The following is a 20963-nucleotide window of genomic DNA, read 5'->3' as shown; positions in this document are numbered from 1 at the left end:
AATTCACTGTCAAGTTGATCGTATTGTCTCTTGAAATTCATTATAGACTGTTCTTGTTTCAAGGTATCAGATAGTTTGTTATGTAATTTTGATCCCTGAAACAGGAATGTCTTTCGACCAGCATCTGTGCGAACTTTTGGGAGCAAGAGATTGGTTTTATTCTCACGGGTTTCCTTCTAATGTAAAATTTTCTTGAAATAATCTTCGAACAGTCGAGGTGTCAGTCCATTTTGGCATTTAAACACCTCAACTAGGCATTTTACTTGCCTAGCTGAAACTCGATTTTAGCTTGAAACTCGGAGAAGCAACTAGGATTGTTCTATCCTATTCTATACACCCAAAGTGTAGCAATAAAGATATGTATTTTTGGATTTATTTCATCTTATTAGTTTTGTAACCCACTGTTGAAAAATTTCGAAATTGATTAATTTCTCATATTTAAGTGTTAAGAAGCTTTTTGTATTGAATGTTTCAAACTGAAATAACATGCCAAAAAAATTTGACTGTGCAACTATTTTTTTAGCTGGTGTCGTTTACAGCAGTTTGTTTGCTGCATTCGATTCCCTTTTCCTACTTGTACACGTGAGTGCTTCTTTGTTTTTAATTGGAATTTTTTCATTGCAGGTAATCCCAAAGGGGTAATGCTGAGCCACGAAAATTTGGCAGTGAATGTGACCAGTTTTATTAATTTATTTGACGAAGTAAGTTTCCATCCTCCATAATAGTTTGATTGTCATGGTCCATTGTTAATTTCTTTTTATTTCATATTTTTACAAAGCACGTAAAATGGTTTTCTTTATTGCCTTCAAGACTGCATGTTGGCTAAGAGATTTGACCAGGGGTGTGTTTTCTTATAAGACCCAGACTTGCGTTCTATCTAAAACCCCTTCAAGGCTCTCAATCTGAGGAACTTGTGTACAAGGTTCTCTATAACATTTTTGAAAACAGAGAAATTTTGAATTTTTAAATAAATATGTGCCAGCAGGGTAGGTTATTAAGTTCTTGAAAGTTTAAGAAATAACACTGAAATGCATAATAGATAACAAGAAATTTCAAGAATGATGTCAGTTTAGGTGTAGTTGATCTTTTAATTATATTTTTTCTTTTGCAGTACTATCAAATTTCTGCTTCAGATAGCTATATTAGTTATCTGCCCTTGAGTCACATGTATGAGCGTTGTGGTCAGGTAAGCTGGGACAATTTCTGCGCATTCTACCCTCAGCTTTACGGTTAGAGCCAAATTTAATTGGAAAACCAGACTAACTATTGTCTCTTTCGTTTTGCTTCTCTGATCTAGTCTGTTTTTCGTTTCCCCAAAACCATATCATTGATGTTTATAGTTCTGATAAACGTAAAATGAATATTTTACTACAAATTGAAGTTAATGTTCTGAAAATCTTTGCACAGGTCCCATGCCCTTTTTACCTTTGCTTCATGTCTTTAACGCACCCTAGTGCCAAGCCTGGGCAGTTCCAATTTATCTTACCCGCAAATATCTATAGCAAATAATCTCTTGAACTGCGGACTCTGAAGAAACAAAACAATTGTTAACCTCTCTTATTCGAAACATTTGAAAATTTACGGATCATATTCTTACTATCTTTTGTCATAAATACTTATTCTAGACTGGGTCGCTCGGCCCAAGTCCCCTAAGAGGGAATCAAGCAAAAATATCTGCAAATAGTGACACAACTTTTTGTAAGCTTTATATGATTCAAAAAGAAGTCTTCAAAATATTTCAACCTTGCGGTGACTGAGGTACTAGGGTGCTATAAAAAAAGTCAGAATAAACGAAAGGAGGGTTTATTTTGAGAAAAATTTTAAAAACCCATAGCCTATGCGTAAGAAAATAGAAAATCAAAAGAGAAATAGGAAAATGTTTTCTGCTATTAAAATTGTTTTTGCGTGAAATATTTGATTAGGTGAAAACTTTGTTGACGCATGATAACTGTATTATTTTGTTGAGGTATGTTGAGTGGCTTTGTTTTGCTTTTCAGTATATCATAATGGTCGGTGGTGGCAAGATAGGATTCTTCCGTGGAAACGTGAAGGAGTTAGTGCAAGACATTCAAACCCTAAGGTAAAGTCAAAATCCTGAAGCTTTTAGAAGGTACACCTTCCTTCCTGGCAGAAAACGCTCTAACAGTTAATTTGTTTCATGTTTCCGTACTTCAGGTCAAAGCAACTTAACTAGAGCATGGAAAGGATTATTAATGAAGGTTGAGAGAAAGAAGACATTTCCTGCCTGCCTTATATTTTTCTTGTCATTTCATTTCATTCCATTCATGCCTGTGTTTTTTCCTCTTTGTCTTGTCTGAGCTTTGAAAGAGGTGTTATCGTGGAGAGCTCTGTTTTGATTTTCACAGTAGGGCATCTGGGTGGCCACTTTCGTAATCGAAAGATGGCTCTGAAGGTAGACCCTCTTTCGTTTTAATAGCATTGAAAAAATGCATTGTAGCAAATAAGTTACACATTAATCAGATTGTAGTATGCAAGTGTATGCTCATTTACCCCTAGGCCAACCATTTTTCCTGCTGTGCCGAGAATTCTGAACGTCCTTTATAGCAAGGTGAGAAATGTATTAAAGCTGAGCAATAAGTCTCCGTGAACAGTTCTAATTTTGAAATTCACCAGTTCTGAGTAATTTAAAGCAGTTGCAGTTGTAAATTTGCTTGCAGTTGTTCCGCAGGTAAAGACAATATGCACTATTATTGAGTTTAATTTGAGATCCCATCATAAACAAATGATTGCTTTACCTTTCAGATGTTTGGTATCATTGTATAGTTGCATGATATTTATCAAATGATGCTAGTACCAAGATACCAGTCCAGGCAATCGACCATATAAAATTACTATAAGATAAACGTCTCCATTACCACATTTGGTTTTTGCATTCAAAATCAATTCTAAAACAAGATCTTAGACTTAGACCTACTTCTAAAACAAAATCTTAGATAAGATATGAAATTCTTGTTGATAGTGTTATTTTCTCATAATTTTCGTACTGGAGATGTCTTGTTAGGATGGTTGCTCATCTAGATTTCGCTATCTATAATGTGCAGTTTTGTTCTGTTTATAAATGAGATTGAGATCCAAAAACTCTCTATGAATCCTGAAATTGGTTATTTAATCTGAAATCCATTGCCACTAATTCGCTGAGCACTTAAGTGAGACACATCATAGTTAGATGGAGTACTTTCCCAGTTCAAGTATGTGTAAGGCATGTTTATTAGCTAAGTCGCTTTAAAGGTTTTATAGATTATGGTTATTGGAAATAACTTTAATATTAATGTAACAATTAGTTTGAGCTATTAACTGACCATTTTCTCGAGACAAAGGTGTCTCACAGTTACAAACGTATAATCATATTGTTTCTGAGCTAAATAACCTACTAGATTATTTTATATCGTTGACGATTCATGCTCAAATAGTTCTCTAAAATACAACAGCCTATAGGAGGTTGCACATCAAACACGTCCTTATTTAGTTTAAGGAGGCCTTACTTATAATGTAGTATGTCTTAGGTGCTTCATAAATGAGAAAACTAGCTGTCCTAATTCACAATTGTTGTTCACCTTTTAGGTAATGAATGAAGTAGCAAAAAGCTGGGTCAAAAGCCTGTTGATGAATGTCGCCTTGTCTGCAAAAAATAGAGAAGTATCAAGGTACTGTATGTTTTTAAAGGGACAATTTTGATTGACCAGCAGCAAGGGGATTTGTTAACAAAGGTTGCCCTAAACAATATATGTCCTATTAAACGCTCCCTCTTATAAACGGCTTTTCTACCCTGGCTTAGTTAAATGATAGCTCCGCTTTTCAAACTTCGCCAAAACATCTTGTTTTATGAGACTTTAAAGCTTATGAAGCTTTAACATCCCAGGAAGCAGTGAAAATCAGGGAAAAGACAAAGCATAAGAATAAAGCATAAACATCCCTATCATATGTTCTCTGATATTTTCCAGTTATGTCTATAATCCGCTTTTTAAAAATTCTACCCGCAGTCTCCGCAGACCTGAGAATCTTTCCCTTATGATAATCCAATGTATTACTAAAGGATGCACAGTCATATTCCTTTCACGTGCATTATTGGATTGCAAAATTATATAGTATTCTTAAAACCTTTGATAGGCGAAGACACATGCTAAGGGCAATATAAAAAATGGAAAATTTTCTTGCAAAAGTAATTGGCTTTGAACCATATCGAAACCAAGCCCCGTTGTGGTTGAAACCCAATTAAAGGATTTTTTGTAGAAATTTGCACAAGTAGATGAATGAGTTGATGTATATGATCAAAGTTATACTTAAAATGACACTTAAATTAAAAACCTCTGCTGGTTATGTGTTTAGTTAATTTCAGTGTCCCTTTTACATAATTTCTGCTGCCCAGCATACACCAACCGGTGGTTTTTACATTCTCAGCCACAATTGCCAAGCATTTTCAGTCGTTCTTTTATCAAGCAATTCTGTTGTGCAAAACCTCTGAAGTAAGAAAGCTCTGTAGTAAGATTAGCTGTTTAGTAATCGAACATGTTTAATGGTTTCGAACAAACATCGAACATGCGTTCAACTGCGTTTCTGATTTTATTCGTTATTTGATAAAAGAGTAAACTTTGAAAGGAACTTGTAATTTTTGATAAGATGTGTGTTTCAGTCTGCTGACCACTTAAAGTTTAAACTAGGTTTATTCCAAAGTCCATGAAACAGCTTAGCGTTTTAGTATTTTGAGCAACGCATGTAAAATATGCTTAAATTTAGATTGAGTCAAATATAAGATCTTTGCAGAAGGAAAATACTTTGTAGATAGAAAACTTTTCGCAGCCCTATAGTCTGGGTTATTACAGTACACAAAGCGTATGTCAAAGCCTAGATTGGAATCAATAATATTCTAGACTATTCCCAAGCTCTTAAAGGTAATTTTAAATGTGTAAATCTTTTTCAGGGGTGTGATTAGGAAAAACAGCTTTTGGGACAAGCTTGTATTCAATAAAATCCAGGTACCATATGATTTAACTTACTTTTTGCTGTGTCTATTTCGGTGATTGGTTTATTTGTTTTGATTGTCACCGGATACCTTTTTGCCTACAGAGTATCAGAAAAGGACAGACTATTAGTCTGTTCTTGAATTAACCTGCACGCCTGGGTAAAACCTAATTTAACAGATTTTCGCCTCTCAACTTGCTACAAGTTAGAAGCTACCAGGATAATGGAATTTAAAGACAAAAAACCATTTCTTATTCAGAATGCTTATATCATTTGAAAAATCATATTTAATCGCCGACTTTTTTATTGTTGATTGATTTGAATACCTACACTGTGATAGTGAACATTTAAACGTAATTTATATGAAATGGTATTTCACTTTGTCCAATTAGATATCCAGACTCTAAAACTTAGTTTAACATCAGGTAGATATTGAATCTTTATACTAGATTCAAAATTCAAATTATTGCTATTCAAAGAAACGGTCGTTTAGTTTCTGCATTTCTGGAATCCAGTAGTACACCAGAGTTTTCCAAGGATTGTGTTTTCTGCATGAGTCCATTAATGCTAAATTAATTTGCAAATTTCAAAACGCATTCATCAAGGAGTTTGCCAGAAAAAACCTTTCAAACCGTGTTATTACCTCAAGTTGAGTGACTAAATCTATATCTTCATCAATACGTTAATACTCATTATGTTTATCTTCATTTGCATTGATTCGTACTTGTCTTTGTTTTTATTTGGCAACTATACTTAGTATTGGCAATAATCTATGATATCAAATTAATTTCTCCCTCCTTACTCAGTGCTTTCTTGTGACTAGCGCTCTGTGACTTCGTAGGCCTATATCTATGTATGTATAACGATGATGTGTGTATCACCTGAAACGGTTTCTACAGTTCATTATCATATAGGAATGAATCACTTAACCGCACATATTTGTTTATATTGATTATCTGACGAGTTCCTTGAATGTTATCTCTGTTTTTGTCTATGTTTTTGCGAGCAAGACCTCCAAAGATTTGTGTTTTATCAACAATTTTGTTTGGGAAATTGATCTCTCTACAGAAAATTTTATATTGTGTAGCTTTATTATGCGGAATGATGTACAAGTTTTGTACCACGGTGCACAATCTCCCATTGTTTGATTTTCATAAGTTTGGGTTAAAACCTACGGACAAATCAATCTCTGAAAAAGAATTTCGTTGCAAGGCCCTCGATTCCTTCTCAATTACTTTATCTTCTAAGTAATCTTGTATTTGCTTTCTTATATATATTGTTATTATTTTCCATTATTTTTTTTGAGCTATGTGCTATGTTCCATTGCATGCAATTGCCTACCCGCCAATACCAAGTGAAACCGATGATTAAAAGAAAATGAAATAGACTTTAAGTAGTCATTTCTAAAATATGAAGTTGTGTCGCCAAATACTGCTGTGAAATTCTTATGCCGGCAATTATGAATTCATTTTGGCTTTATTGACTGAGTATTTTGTAGTTTGCAATGCTTTAAGCTGGCTGTGTGGTCCTTGCTTTTCTCCCGAAAGACTGGAGAAAATATTAAAAACACTAAAGAAATAAAAATGGAAGTTATAAAATACATTACTTTCTTTCACGCTTCAAAGATTGTTTTTTTAATTCGAATATATATTACTAACTTGCAGGGCATTCTCGGAGGCCGAGTCAAAGCGATAACATCTGGAGCTGCTCCTTTATCTATCAGCGTAAAGCAATTTCTCAAGTGTGCATTTGGCTGTTTGGTAAGATTATAGCATTTGCATTTCTCACAAAACACGTTAAGCGTGTAATCAAAGCGAATACCTTTGACGAATATGAGTAACTGCTGAATTCTGGCACAGCTATAGATACAAATAACATAACCTGTGCTGACTAATCGATCATCTGTACCCCATGCATAGTTGTAGAGTGTTAATTTAAATAGCGAAAGTATCAATAACGATCTTTGAAATGAAATGAAATGAAATGAAATTGAAATGAAAGTATCAATAACGAAAGTATCAAAGCTTCAACCATGCCTCCAAGTATCATAGTTATCAGATACTTAGATATATGGATTTTCTCTATGGATTAATTTTTGATGTCTTCCAAAAAAATGCTTCTTCTATGCTTAACTGGAAGCTATAAGATGTGTCTGGGAAACCTGTTTGTATAGACGGAGATCCAACAATTTAGATAATGATGATCTGTATCATAACTGTTTACCGGCGTGTCATATAATGCTAGAGACCGTATAGAAAGAATTGTACGTACTTTCCTGTGCAATACAGGATTGTTTTAAACTATATCCACGAGTTTCATGTACACTGTTGCCTGATGATTGTATTAATCGTGAAACGCGACATTGTAGCGTAGAACTTTCTTTTCTACACACCAGAGAGTGTATCATTACTGATGCATATTGAGTCGAGGCGTTTAAAGGTTGGTTTACACAGAAGTTGATAAGATTCTTAATTGGAAAATAGAGCTATTCAAAATGAAGTGAAAACCAGGTCACGTTTGTTATGTTATGAAGACCCTGGTTTGTTATGCTCAAAGAAAATGCTCTCTTCATTCTTTAAAAACAGTTCTTCTTATTTAAGTTAGTAGCATCCATCAAACTCACTCCAACATCCCTTAGCCTAGATACAGAAGCTCGATTAGTAATATTTCTCTTAGCTTTTTGCGATTTGCCTCTCTCCGTATGAGACTTTGTGATGCATGACATTATTATTTTCTACCGTTAACATCGAATTCAGGAATTCGGAAAATTTTAACACGATTTAATGACCTTCCCCGTTGCTCACCCATTCACTAATTATCTGGCAAGTTTTCGCCTATCATAGTAAAATCTAATAATCCTTACTAGATTATTGGAATCAACTTATTTGATTAACCTAGTACCTTGTATCAAAGAAAGAATCTGCCAATATCATTATCTGTAACAATGTTAAGATTTCCCTTATTATTCTATAGTTGTGGTCTCTAATTGGCCTAAGTGAGGTGTCACTTTTACGTACCATACCATATGATTCAAGAACTTATTAACTTATTTATGTAACTGGAGGATACCTAATACAAACATTCTTTCTTATGACTCAAAACAAGTCGAAATATTTCTCATTAAATTGAATTTTGGAATAAGTAGCCACATTGCCAGACTTAGGAGTTTAGACATTACTGTTGTGATATTTAGTGTCATCCCAATTATAACCCTGACGATTTTTCCCTTGCGTTCTAATCTATATCACTTCATGCTAATCCTTGTCTTGAAATCAGTTTTCTAAAACGAAGAATGGTTGCTTTTGACGAATGATATACCGTGTGAACCTTAATCTTTGCTTTAAAATTCAGCATTTAAATATCAGCCTAGCTAACGATCACATGGCACTCGTTCAGAATAAAGCGTGACGTCCTTACCAGAAACATGAGCCTTGGAAGATAAGGGAGTGCTATAATCAAGACTAGGCCATATCCCCTGTTTGCTTTTTTTAAGCCATACCCTCATCAATCAAATGCAGGGCTTACCCATGTCCTTCGTATTACGTCACAAACTTGTCATATGAGAAATGAAGACAGTTATCTCTAAAGTAAAAAGTCTTAAGCAACATTATCTTTGGAAGCAAAATTGATATAGTAGAACAAGAAGAATTTCAGCGATCTATAAAATAAGTCCGTCAGCGATCCTTTTCGAAAGTATAGGTGTTAGATCTGTAATTAAATGACATAGTAGATATACTATTTCTATTTTCTCCATATTCTCATATTTCTTCTTCATTCTCCTATTTGCTTATTTTTGTTCTTCTTCCAATTAACTCTTCTTCCTTTAAACACCTTAAAAACCTTTAAATCATGGTTGATGTCAAACTGAAAGGATTTTCTAAAATTACAGGGGGTGTTCATCCTTTATAGCAGCAAAAGTGCTTCTGTTCTTTATGTTACTTTAAAAAGCACTTGCTAACATTATAGGTTCTCAAATTGATTTATATTCAGATATACTAAGTATTATTTTTCTTTCAAAATCATCTGTACTATCGTATATAAATGCCTACTTAGCTCGCCAATTCTGATTCCTCCTTTTTGGCAGGTTTGCGAAGGGTACGGGCAGACTGAACTGACGGCAATGGCAACAATGAGCTCCCCATTTGATTCAACATTAGGTATGTTTTCTGTTAATTTTTCGTTTTTTTGCTATGCACAACATGGTGTTTAAGTAATCTATACCGGAATTTCATAACTGCTTATAGGCCCGGATATGAAGAGCTAACTTATATAGGCAGCACACGAGGTCACGCAAATTGCAGAGGAATAAATGAGTAGCACTAAAATAGTGCAGAATAAAAAGTTGTGCCAACTGGCATTGGCATCCTCTACTTGTTTGGCAGTAATAGCAACAACTTTCAGACTCATTTTCTCTAATCATGTTGACTTTTTTGCCGAGTCAATCAGCTATGACAAATATATTTTATCATTGACCCATTTTGTCAATTATAACGCTTTTCTCAAAATCTCATGGCTTAAAAAACTTTCTGAATTTGGTCGAAAAATTGATTCAGTCTTGTAAGTTTTGTTTGCTATACGATTGCGTAATTTTACCCATAAACAATCAAAGATGAGTGAGCCTCAGCTGCTGCTCAATTTTCTTGGTTTAGTATTCAAGAGTCTTTACTCGAATTCATTTTTGTTCATTGGACTGAAATTTTAATCTTCGTAATTCTGGACAAAATTCAGTCTTGTAAGTCTTATAAATGGTTTCTTTATATATAGAACGTGCAATAGTTTATGAAACGAGAAGGCAATTTATAGAATTCGCAATATTTACTAATTTCCCTGTAACATGTCTTTCACTTAAGTCAACTTGTAAGATGCAAAGTTTTCTTTGTGGAAATAAAAGGATCGTCTTTTGCGATGATAGGTCATGTTGGCCCGCCAATATCTAGTTGCAGAATAAAACTTGTTGATGTTCCAAGCATGGACTACTTTGCTAAGGACTCCAAAGGAGAGGTACTCACTTTTTAAACTACATCGACAATTCTAATAGTTAACCAAAGACCTATATGTGTAGCTTCCTATGCTTCTGTTTGGTTCTTCTGGCGTCATAGCTAACCTTGCAATTTTTATCCATGCACAATATCTTTCTGATATCATTTACTTCAGTTGTACACATATATTTACGCTTTTAGAAAATGATTTTTTTGTATTCAACTTTTCTGTGAATCAGCAACAAGCCATTTTTATTGGGCATGATTTGAAAAACATCAATGTCATTCGTACGACAAGTAATTTTTACCTTAAAAAATGTAGGCAGTATTACATTCAGTGACGTGCTGGAAGGGGGGCAAGGGGGGCAATTGAAACCATCTAATAGCTTTCAGACTGTGTATATTAAAAACTGCTTCAAAAGGTGTGTTTTCCAGCAAACTGGAAGCATCTAAATTCGAAAGTTTTATTTTCCTTCGACGGCAACTATGATGCCGCCTCAGACAGTATAGTTATGTCTTTTGGGCTTGTTTCGATACATAGATCTAATATAAAGCTGTAGTGTAGAGCCAAAAAATGTAGAAGGGGAACCATAGAGCTTTCACTATACAAAATGAACGTTTCAGTTGTTTTCGTGTGCATGACTCCTCAATATCAATCTTAAAAATAAAGAACTCAAAGTAGTATAATGTTGCCAATATTTTTTGAGATTTCAGTTATCAACAGGGCTATTGAGGTCACATATAAATGCAAATGTCAAAAAGTAATATTCGTTCAAATCAAAGATTTGATCCTGGCGGAAATTAGCCATTATATTCAAGAATTACCCAGAAAAAAAAGGAGGGGCACAGGCCTGCCTCATATGGCTTTAGGGCCGTATTTTAAAGAAAGCTTATGGGTATTGTCCAGGATCTTCCATGGGTCTAGGGCGATTTTGAGATTATTTGGATGCATTTTCCTAACATCACTAGAACATTTTTTTGCAGTTTTTTGCCACTTACCATGGTGGCGGCCTTCACGAAACTCCTAAACAAGTTTACCCCCTCTTTCTATCCCTAACCTCCGTCAATAATAATGTCCCTGATTATCATTGTTGTGCAGTTTGATAATACAGAACCTATGGGTACAATATTCTCTCTTATCTATTAGAGTGAGCCTGGTGCTACAACGATACTCAATATCTCTTTCACATCCTGGCAGTGATTGACTACCCCTCTCCCCTCATTTGAAGATTTGAAGGTCTTTCGGTACGGCTACAGATAGATAGATATAGAAGAACTCCTGTACCTAACTGTATATTTCCCAAAACTTTGAAGGAACATTTGAAGATAGCACAATAAGGGGCGCCATTTTACCCCTTTGCCCCCTCTGCAATTGCTTCCCCAGCACGTCGCTAATTACATTTGCTATCCTTTTGAAAGGAAGTTAGCTATAACGTATTCCATTATATGAAATGTTAAGTGGGATGGTATGATGAATAAAAGTTAGTTTTTTAACTAATTTTTGCAAGCTTTTATTATGAATTTTGTTGGTTGGACACAATACCTTGATCTACATCTATTTAGATAGCGTTGTCGAAAAAGATGAATCGTTTAAAACTTTTTATTACAGTACTGTTTTAAAAAATGGGTTAATGAGGGATGAAAATTACGATATAAGATATAGATTTTATTGTTTTTGTACTCTTGTGGATAGAACCTTCATGGATGGAACTTTTATTGATAGAGTCAATTTGCTCTTTCAATCGATGGAAGTTTCAACTATTAATGTTGACCTTATAATTGGTTTTGCTTTCTAGGTTTGCGTTCAAGGACCGTCAATATTTTTGGGTTATTTTAAAGATCCCGAGAAGACCAGAGATGCCCTCGACGAAGAAGGTTGGCTACATACAGGAGACATTGGCAAATGGCTTCCGGTGAGATTTCTAAGCGCATGAATTATCATATTCTACCTGCAAGATTGTAAAGGAATTTATTAAAATTTTCAGGAAAAGGTCGAAGGTATGCTATTTTTGTTGGAAGCAAAATGCAAAAGCACAACATTTCCATTACAAGTGAAAATATATATTCGGTTTGTGATCACCTTGTGATCAGAATTCGGTTTGAGTGCTCATTTAGCAACATTCAATGGAAACATATTCTTTGCTTATTACAGCTAATTGCAATTACATATCAGGCTCAAACGTATTTGAGCTTTATCCAATATAAATTCATCTGGTTCTTCTTCGTTTTTTAAGTTAAAATTTGTTTATGTATGACCCTTTTTAAGTTCATGGATCTTTTTCATTGTACATCATCTTTCTTGTTGTTAGTCATAAATTTTACATTTTGAGCTTGTTGAGCATTTCAATATGATCAGCTATCGTCAAAAGTCAAAACAACTAAGATCCTTTGAACGACAAACAGGCTCTTTATTTATTAAATGCAACATCGGCCTTCAGAAGTTATTAGGGTATTACCGCTTGCTACTGGCACTGTTCAAAACAATTTATGCAATATTAGGCACAGCCATATTTGGGCTTCAAAAGACCAAACATGAGTAGCTATAGCAGATTAGAGTTTTTTTAAGGAATTAGGGTCTAATTAAAGTGATTATGCTTAAGGTTTTAGAAGAAAAGTAGTATTATGGTTATTTTCATTGATTTATTTCTTCATATCAAATTTGTCATCTACAATCACTATGAAACGAAGGATTCATAAACGCTGCCTGTTCTTCAGTTTTGTCATTGAAAATCACTCAAATTGACAGTGGTGATAAATTTGAAGCATGTTCATTTATTCAAAATTGGTTTTTGGTTAAGGTTGCGCCGGCCACCCTCGTTTCTGCTCATTAGGTGTTTTGTGGTTGGAGATGTATCTTGCCCTTTGCATTTGAGCTTTCCGTTCCAATTTTCGAAGCTCTGCAGTTTCGATTCTATTTCTTTGACAGGCTTCTGTTTTAGCTTTTTCGAACAAAACAGCATTTTTAAGGCAACTTAAGAGATACCGGTTAAGGCTTAGGGCTTATTTGCGTACAGATTGCAGACTGCAGAGCTCATCACTAGAGTACAAAGCAATTCAGGAATAAGAAAGAAATAAGTAGCTGCGAAGTGAAAGAAAATGTACTAAGGAGAAATCTCTGTTGTTTATTCATTTTGCTTCTCAGATTTTTGTGAAAAAGAGATTGCCGAAAGCTCTTTTTCTTGTCATTTTTGCTTCTCGTCTTTTTCACTTCTGCTTCCCGGATTATTGTCACTTGTCTTTCTAAAAAACTTAAACCAAAAACTTGATCACACCTTCCACTTTTCTTAGCCCCTCCTAGTCTCCTTTGCTAGGGCTGTCCTATAGGCCCCTTTGATCTCGTCTTAACCTAACCATATTAGAAAAATAATCGTACGTCCTTCCTCATCAAGCCTCGCGTTTCCTGCTCATCTCGTTTCTTTCGCGCAAATTTCGCGCGTGATTCTTGACCAAAGGTAGCTCATTAAGAGGTTATACTTTTACGCAACAGGGATTTTAAGATTCTTTTTTGCTGATTGTTTGGATTTTCTGTTTTGAAGAGAATTAATAGAAGGTCATAGTTTATCCTTTTTTCTTACGTGGTAATTTGACTCAAGACCCACACTGCAAATTGACTTTCTTGAAAATTCATTTGAAACCGATATTTCTCCACACGTTTATTGAACTTGCTCATTTATGTTTAAGGAAAATTTTTGACAAATTAAATTAAAGGGTATCAATCATTCCTTGGGATAATCTTTTTTAGAAACTTCTATATATTTACAGTTTTGTAAACTTGTTAATTAATGATAATTTGTGATGTGATTTGGTTCATCACCATAGAACCCTCGCGCATGGTTGGGTCTTGTCAGCTGCTGTTCATGTTCCGATCCGTTGAAAGTAAACTGTAGAATTTGTAAAGCAAAATTTCAAAAGTTGTAGATTACCATTTCTATGATTTTTTTGGTTATACTTTTATGAAAATTTGTCACAATGTTGCAAATAGCTGTCAAAAGTTTCTAGTATTCAAAGGTTTGTGTCCTTATCAGGCTGGGAAACTTCAAGATCTTTATCAAGATTACTACTAGCATTTCACGCTCTGTATCTGTATTAAAACGTAACCAGGATCTGTATTTCTGCAACTGTCTCAAAGCAACTTTTGTGAGACAGTTTTTATTGAAATAAAAAGATGGCCTGATTACGTTTATCGATGTCAAAACTACCTAATTTTGTAAGTGAAGAGCTATATAGGCTAATATTAATGATGGACCAAAGATCAGGAAAGGGTATTCCATAGTGATGACTTTAGTGGAGTGATCTATTCTTCTGGATTTGGAATGTTTAGTGATTGAGATACGGTGTGTAATTGATTGATTGGGTACGCAGTGATTTTTTTAGTACAAAAGACTTACTCTCCTCTATGAAAAGAAAGACTTTATTCCATTAACCAAACATAGACTACAAGAGGTTTCATTTTTGTGGCTCCAGTGATGCCTTGGTAAATCTTCACGCTCATCATCAAGTTGCTATAAGCCATACACAATATTCATACATCTAGACCTAGAACACAGGGACGGACTTAGCGGTGGGGTGTAGGGGGTGCGAGAACCCCCAATATTTCTATGTCCTTCGGTAAATTTTGCTTCCATTCAGCAAAAATCATTTTTTGTTTAGTCAGTAGTAACAAAGTAATGCCAAGATTTCACAAGATTTAACAAAATAATGCCAAGAATTTTCGAGAAAGTCAGTTTGCAGTGTGGGTCTTGAGTCAAATTACCACGTAAGAAAAAAGGATAAACGATGACCTGTTAATTCTCTTCAAAACAGAAAATCCAAACAATCAGCAAAAAAGAATCTTAAAATCCCCATTGCGTAAAAGTATAACCTCTTAATGAGCTACCTTTGGACCAAAATCTTTTTATCTTCTCTACCTTAAAGTTAAAAATCGAATTTTAAAAATGGGCGTTTCCATCATTTACCAGTGACCTGAAGGGTGTGACACCGAAATCGAATCAGTGTCTAACACCCTCCCCCCAATCATTGTTGCTTCAATCCGTCCCTTCTTAAACATAGAAACGACAAGAGGAAGGGTATGAATGGCTGGAGTCATTAGTCTGGAGTCGTTAGTTAATGAATGGAAGTTATTTGTGGTTTTGGGAGAGGTTTTGGATTAGGGATGTTTCTGTTGAAGACCGGCAAGCGGAAATTCCATCATACGCTACATTTCGTACTTGCAGTCTGGAAAAAATTATCGACCTTTCGGTAGAATAGGCATAGTTTGAAATTTCTTCCTCCTTTTTGAATTGAACCAGTGTGAATAATGCGAAAAGGTGGAGAACAAAGCATTCCTTTGTTTTGAACAACGTCATTTAGGTTTGTGTATCCTAACCTTTTGAACACATGAATACTGAATATACTTTAGTACAATGTAATCACACTGAGACTGTAAAAAATTCTTTGCAATTGATAAGTTTTAATCCTTCTTCTTTTATTTTTACTGAAAAGCATCAGCTTGATTTCTAAATTATGCCAATTTGAAGTTAAAGTGTCTATTCTTGTCTTTAGCACCATATTTTTTTGACCCGAAGCTTTTTTATAGTCGTTTCGTGTATAAAATAAATGGGACATTTAAAGTTAAGTAATCACGGGCGGGATGACATCATAATTGCCAAAACACACTGGATAGTTTGCAGAGTTGAAGCTGCTTTTAAGAATTTAGTTGTTAGAACCACCTCACCAAGTTTGCTGAAATTTTGTCGGGTAAAGAAAAACCTTGTCTAGTTATACCAAAAATTTACCTATCTTATCTGGTTAAGAATAACGAGTCAAGAAAGTCGGAGGAAAATTAATCACTTGCAAATACTTTCGCACTTTTCCCCGACTTAGCAACATAACTTTCTTCCTAGCCAAGAGCTGTAAAATATACAATGGTCCAGTCTAAACATTAGAAAACGGTATTAAGAAGTCGTGTAAAAGTACTAGTAGGATGAAGAAAAATCGAGGCAAAATTAAGTCAAGGAAGAATTTAATTTTCCTTGTTTTAACCGTTAATTGGTTTATTCTCAATGCTATCTGTAACTTTCTGTTTCAATTCTACATTTGCGCGTGGCTTTCATGGTTGAGTCAACTTTTTTGGAAGCTTCTTAAAGTGACTGGAGAAAATTATAATCCTTCCGTTTGGAAACCCGAGCTTTTAAATCTATTTTCAATGAATAAAAGAAGAAAGGAGTAGTATAGGCGTAGTGTTTGGATTTGAGAGATGAACCAACTCTTTATACATTACACAGCGCTCTTTTTTATTTTACAGTAATTATGTTTCTTGTTACACTAGCGTTTCTCTACACTCAAAACACTTTTGCAATTCATTCAATTAGACGGTATCCAAATGAAAATTGGTGTCCTGCAGTAACGGATCTAGACAAAAATTTCAGTGGGTTCCTATATGGGCGTCGTCCCATGTTTTCCTGGCAACGCTCTTGACTTCCGCCCAAAGTAGGGCGATGCCCATTTTCGCTTTTTGCTAAAATTCACAGCTGCAAGATTTAATAATAACAATATAAAAGAATATTTTATCCTGATTCCAAGAAAAAAGTCTGTAAACAAAGGACTTTAATAAATTCCATTACCTGGTTACAGCAGGAGATAAGCTAACTCGTTGTTGGAAAATTTGAGTAGTTTTCATGCTATTCATAATTTCCAAATAATTAACAAGAGAAAATGCATAAATATTCAGCAAGTATGTCAAGAATTATAGCGATGTACGAAGCCTCTTATCATATAAAGCAAACAAGCTTGATAATTCAAAGTGCAAATTATGATATATAAAATCATCTTATCTTGTGCTTTAAAGTCATTCACTTTATCTGGATAAAGCTTTTACCCTATAAGTAAATATGTTCTATATACGTTTCCAAGAGTTCTTTAACCTTTGCATGTCAAAAGAGAAACGTTTTCAACATCGAGTATCTTGCCAAGAATTCCCTACTCCTTATTGTAACATCGCGTGAAAATCACTTTACAAATATCTAGCTATTCAAATGGACTTTCGTCTAATTCACGAAGAAGAAGCCGTGCCCTGTGTTCTCCGAGTTAGCTAGGCCAGTAAAAAAATGAACAAATAATGGGGGAAGCGTGTTGGAATAGTTCTGTTGGAAATCCTTGACACTCTTCCATAGGATTCTAAAAGTTTATCGAGCCTCGTGAGCTGGTCACTTCACGTTTGAGTGCTGAAAGCAAGCTCTCGTCATCGTGCATTCATAGCCTTCAGTCGCAGCTTCACGTCGCTATTATAAAAGAGGACATTTGTATGGTCATCTAAATATATTTATTTTTGTTCATTATTCATCCACGTACAACACGCTAAATTACATTGATTATCAAAATTCTTCGTGATAAAGCATTCCTTTACCAGACCCCACATGGCCTTTTATTCTTAAATTAAACAAAACATTTCTTGGGTTATGACTTTTTTTCTAAATTTATCATCTTATCATTTTTTAATCCGAAAAGAATTTCGTTTTACAGGGCGAGCTCATTCGTCATTTAGATAATTTTTGATTCCGCATTTAACAAGGCTCAGTTCGTTTTACAAATCGGAAACAAACATGGCACAGAAGTCTTTAAAATAAACTAAGCCTGTGACTGTTAAAAATAATTTTTGAAGAGAAAGCAAAATTGACTATTTATTCCAATTTCTTCTCCGACTTGAATGAACAATAGTCTGCTATTGTAGTCTCTCACTTCGCTTCGTTCTGCTGTCTCAATTCCAATCATATTCAATAGAAACTATGTTCCAATTAGGCTTGTGCTGTTTTGTTGTAATCCATTTTACAAACTTTTGTTAAATATGGAGATATGTCTAGCAATAATTTAAAGTAATGGATACACTGTTTTAATATCACCTTAGATCTGGCTGCGTATCTTAAGAATTCTGATAATAAAGACCAAGTATTCTAAAGTCTTAATCCTAACTGAAGGAATGAAGTTACAACAAGTCCCTTAAAATCAGAGCCCCAGTTCTCTAACTGAACCAAAAACCCTTTCTCAAGACATCCTAATTCAGCTTACCATGTAAGGGTCTTTTTTTAATCGGAATCTTCCAACATATTTTTGAACGACTCAGTATGGACTGAAAATATTGGAGAAATCAAGTAAATTTTGCTGGCTTTGATGACGGTCCTACTCCGGTGCTACTCAGAAGTGTAACGATGAGAGTAAGAGAGGCTTCACTATCCGTGAAAACTCTAATCTGTAATAAAATCAGCATCTCAGGAACGAGGCTGAATATTTCAGACAAAATTAAGGTAAAAAGGGGATCAAACAACCAAACAAAATCAAGATATATTCTAAGATTATATTTAGGATTAGATTATATCTAGGTTTTATTTAGGGTCCATTGTCTTTGTAAATAAAAATTGAGATACAGTTGACATCTGCTATCTCGACTGCCTTTAATCTCCAACACTCGCTATCTCAATCGTTTCTCAAGCTCCACTCGCTTTGATTTAAAGTTTTATAGAAGAGTAATTCACTGTACTAGACATCTTTGAACCATTCTGCAACCATCCTTTTAATATCCCTTGGTGCCGACTACTATTTTTCCAAGGAATGACTTTTAAAGGTACCTTTTTATCAGAATGGGTTCCCTTAACGGAGCTTTATAGGTGTGCCTTTGAAAAACGTCCTTTATCATCTGGCATGTTATGATGAAGTAAAGAATCTGTTAAAACATGCATTCTTGTTAAATTTTACATCGTGCTATGTCGAAAATCGCCAACTTAACAACGTAGAGTGAATCTTTCACGAATTTTCATATTTACACACCATTTCTTCAACTCTGGCTATTGTGTACTTTGATTCTATTAATGACAGTTAATGCACCATGGCCGGAGAAGTTAGTAACAGCCAGCATATTCAGTTGACTCAGTCACAAGAGGCAGTTCTACCTTTATTCCTACAGTTGCATATGCTGATACTATTATCTTATTTCAGACACTGTCGGTCCGTATTTCATTGACACTGCCTATCCTAAAATTCTCATTAACGTCGCTTATACTGAAAAATGTTTTTTATTACAGAATGGCACTTTATGCATCATCGACAGAAAGAAACACATATTCAAGCTCGCACAGGTGAGAACAACCTTTTCAGCGATAAGAACAACTTTGTGCTATGAAGATTCTTATCGACGTCTTCTTCTCGTTGCTTCTAAAACATACTTTTAAAGTAATCTTGTGGTTCATTAGATAGAGGTGGATAAAATTCATTAAATTATAACAAAGACAGAGTATATTTCCTTTGCATTCATCACTTCTGGGTAACCATTCCAGAAGTAATCCTTGTATGGATAACCATACAAGAGTAATCCATTCCTAAATTGAGAGCAGCTCCGCTAGTTCACTGCCAGACGTTCCCCGTAACTACATGACAGTAGCGTTGACCTCATGAAATTGCAACGGCCGTAATTATTTGGCTATCATTTCTACAATCCCAAATGTCATTCACAATTTATCAAGAAGAATGTATGTGGTTTGGCAAATCTTTTTTTTTATTACTAGGGTCTCGATTTTGCGTTTGATCTTAGGTCTTTGCACGTAAGGAACCTTTCACCTTCAATTGAAATGGGTTCAATAATACTATGCCTATTAGTTTTCCGATGTGGTTGCTTTAATCGTTGCAAGGTCCAACTTTAGTAGAGCCAAGTTAGTTAAAGTTATGGCCTTCTCGTGTATTTCTGTATTCTTTGTGGATGTCTATGGTATTTGGCTAGCTTATGAGACCTAAGATTTCCCAGGCTGTTAGGTTTTATGTTCAGGAAGCGCACCAGACCCGAGGAACAATGTCTGGGAGTTTAATTGTAAATACAATAGGATTAGGTGCAAAGATACTGAGTTTTGCTGTTGTTCCAACGAAGGACCAATCATAGGCCTTGTTTTTGTTGAATTTCAACCCACTATACACGCTCAAGAAAGTCTCGCTAGATTAGCGAAGACATACATACATTTAGGCCTCAACCAAGGACTTTTTGCTAAATGTTGCCATATCTTAAATGGAAATGATCCATTTAAAACTTTTGACGATACAGTTTTGGAAATTTTAAGCGTCAGTGCAAAGCTCTGCCTAAGATCTTCAAAGTGGCATTTTTATGTCGAGATAATACCGTGAATGTGCAACTGAACATAATGTAAGCATTTTATTTGTGAACTTTTATTTGAATTTAGACCTGAACTAAGAATACAACTTACGAAGATTCAGCAGCTATCTATGGCTGCTCTTTTGAAATTGAGTGAAATATAGATTCGTGCTTCATCTTGCATTTATGTAATTAAGGAACACTTAATTCGGAACACCGTCTTTCTACGTTTCACCAGAAAATGACATGCAGTAACTTTGATGCTTGTAGTATGCTGATGTATTTTTATTTGACATCCAAGGGTGAATACATTGCGCCAGAGAAGATAGAAATTGTATACTTGAGGTCATCATTCGTGTCCCAAGTCTTCGTGACTGGAGACAGTCTTAAGGTACGTGCCACTTCATCTTCATGTCCAGTTATGGAGCGGTGCAGCTTTGGTCTGTTTATTTTTAAAGACATCATTTAACTGAAACGGGTACAATGCCTGTTTCTTGTCTTATCCAGTTAAGTAACCTTGAAAGGAGTTGATGAATAAAATCTTTCCTACTGAATGCTGCTTCTAGACTTTGAAGATTTATTCAGCGTTTTTATTCTATTAACAAACAAGAAGATCCGTTGACAAAGTTTGCTTGTATCATGCAATTCAGGTACAGATGAAGAATGTAATTTAGTTCTCCATTTTCCCGACTCATTTTTTGGCTATTTCGTCTGTTCGAACTGACATGAAATTTTAATGTTGCACTAATCCCGAGAGAAGTCCGCCTTTCTCTCATATGAGGCGAACGTTTATCAGTTGCTCATCCTATTAAAGGCTCTTGTGCAACCGGCATGCTTTGCGACTACATTTCAAAGAACCGGCCTAATATCGTACGGCATGAAAATACAAAGCACAG

At 34.9% G+C, this 20963-nt stretch overlaps 1 protein-coding gene across 1 annotated transcript in view; it reads left to right on the top strand.

Moving 5' to 3' along the window:
• Positions 1 to 20963, top strand: part of LOC135685815 (long-chain-fatty-acid--CoA ligase 5) — a 50944-nt gene that overhangs the window by 8489 nt on the left and 21492 nt on the right. Inside the window, exons 11-22 of the mRNA XM_089110948.1 lie at positions 625 to 701; positions 1112 to 1186; positions 1998 to 2080; positions 2518 to 2569; positions 3583 to 3665; positions 4940 to 4994; positions 6645 to 6740; positions 9065 to 9137; positions 9893 to 9981; positions 11756 to 11872; positions 19013 to 19066; positions 20369 to 20458. Of these exons, the coding sequence (XP_088967074.1) occupies positions 625 to 701; positions 1112 to 1186; positions 1998 to 2080; positions 2518 to 2569; positions 3583 to 3665; positions 4940 to 4994; positions 6645 to 6740; positions 9065 to 9137; positions 9893 to 9981; positions 11756 to 11872; positions 19013 to 19066; positions 20369 to 20458 (944 nt within the window). The remainder of the gene's footprint in view (positions 1 to 624; positions 702 to 1111; positions 1187 to 1997; positions 2081 to 2517; positions 2570 to 3582; positions 3666 to 4939; positions 4995 to 6644; positions 6741 to 9064; positions 9138 to 9892; positions 9982 to 11755; positions 11873 to 19012; positions 19067 to 20368; positions 20459 to 20963) is intronic.

Source organism: Rhopilema esculentum, chromosome 10 (assembly GCF_057945365.1).
Source record: "Rhopilema esculentum isolate cy_ngs chromosome 10, ASM5794536v1, whole genome shotgun sequence".
Classification (NCBI taxonomy): Eukaryota; Metazoa; Cnidaria; class Scyphozoa; order Rhizostomeae; family Rhizostomatidae; genus Rhopilema; species Rhopilema esculentum.
This window is presented reverse-complemented; position numbering and strand designations above follow the sequence as displayed.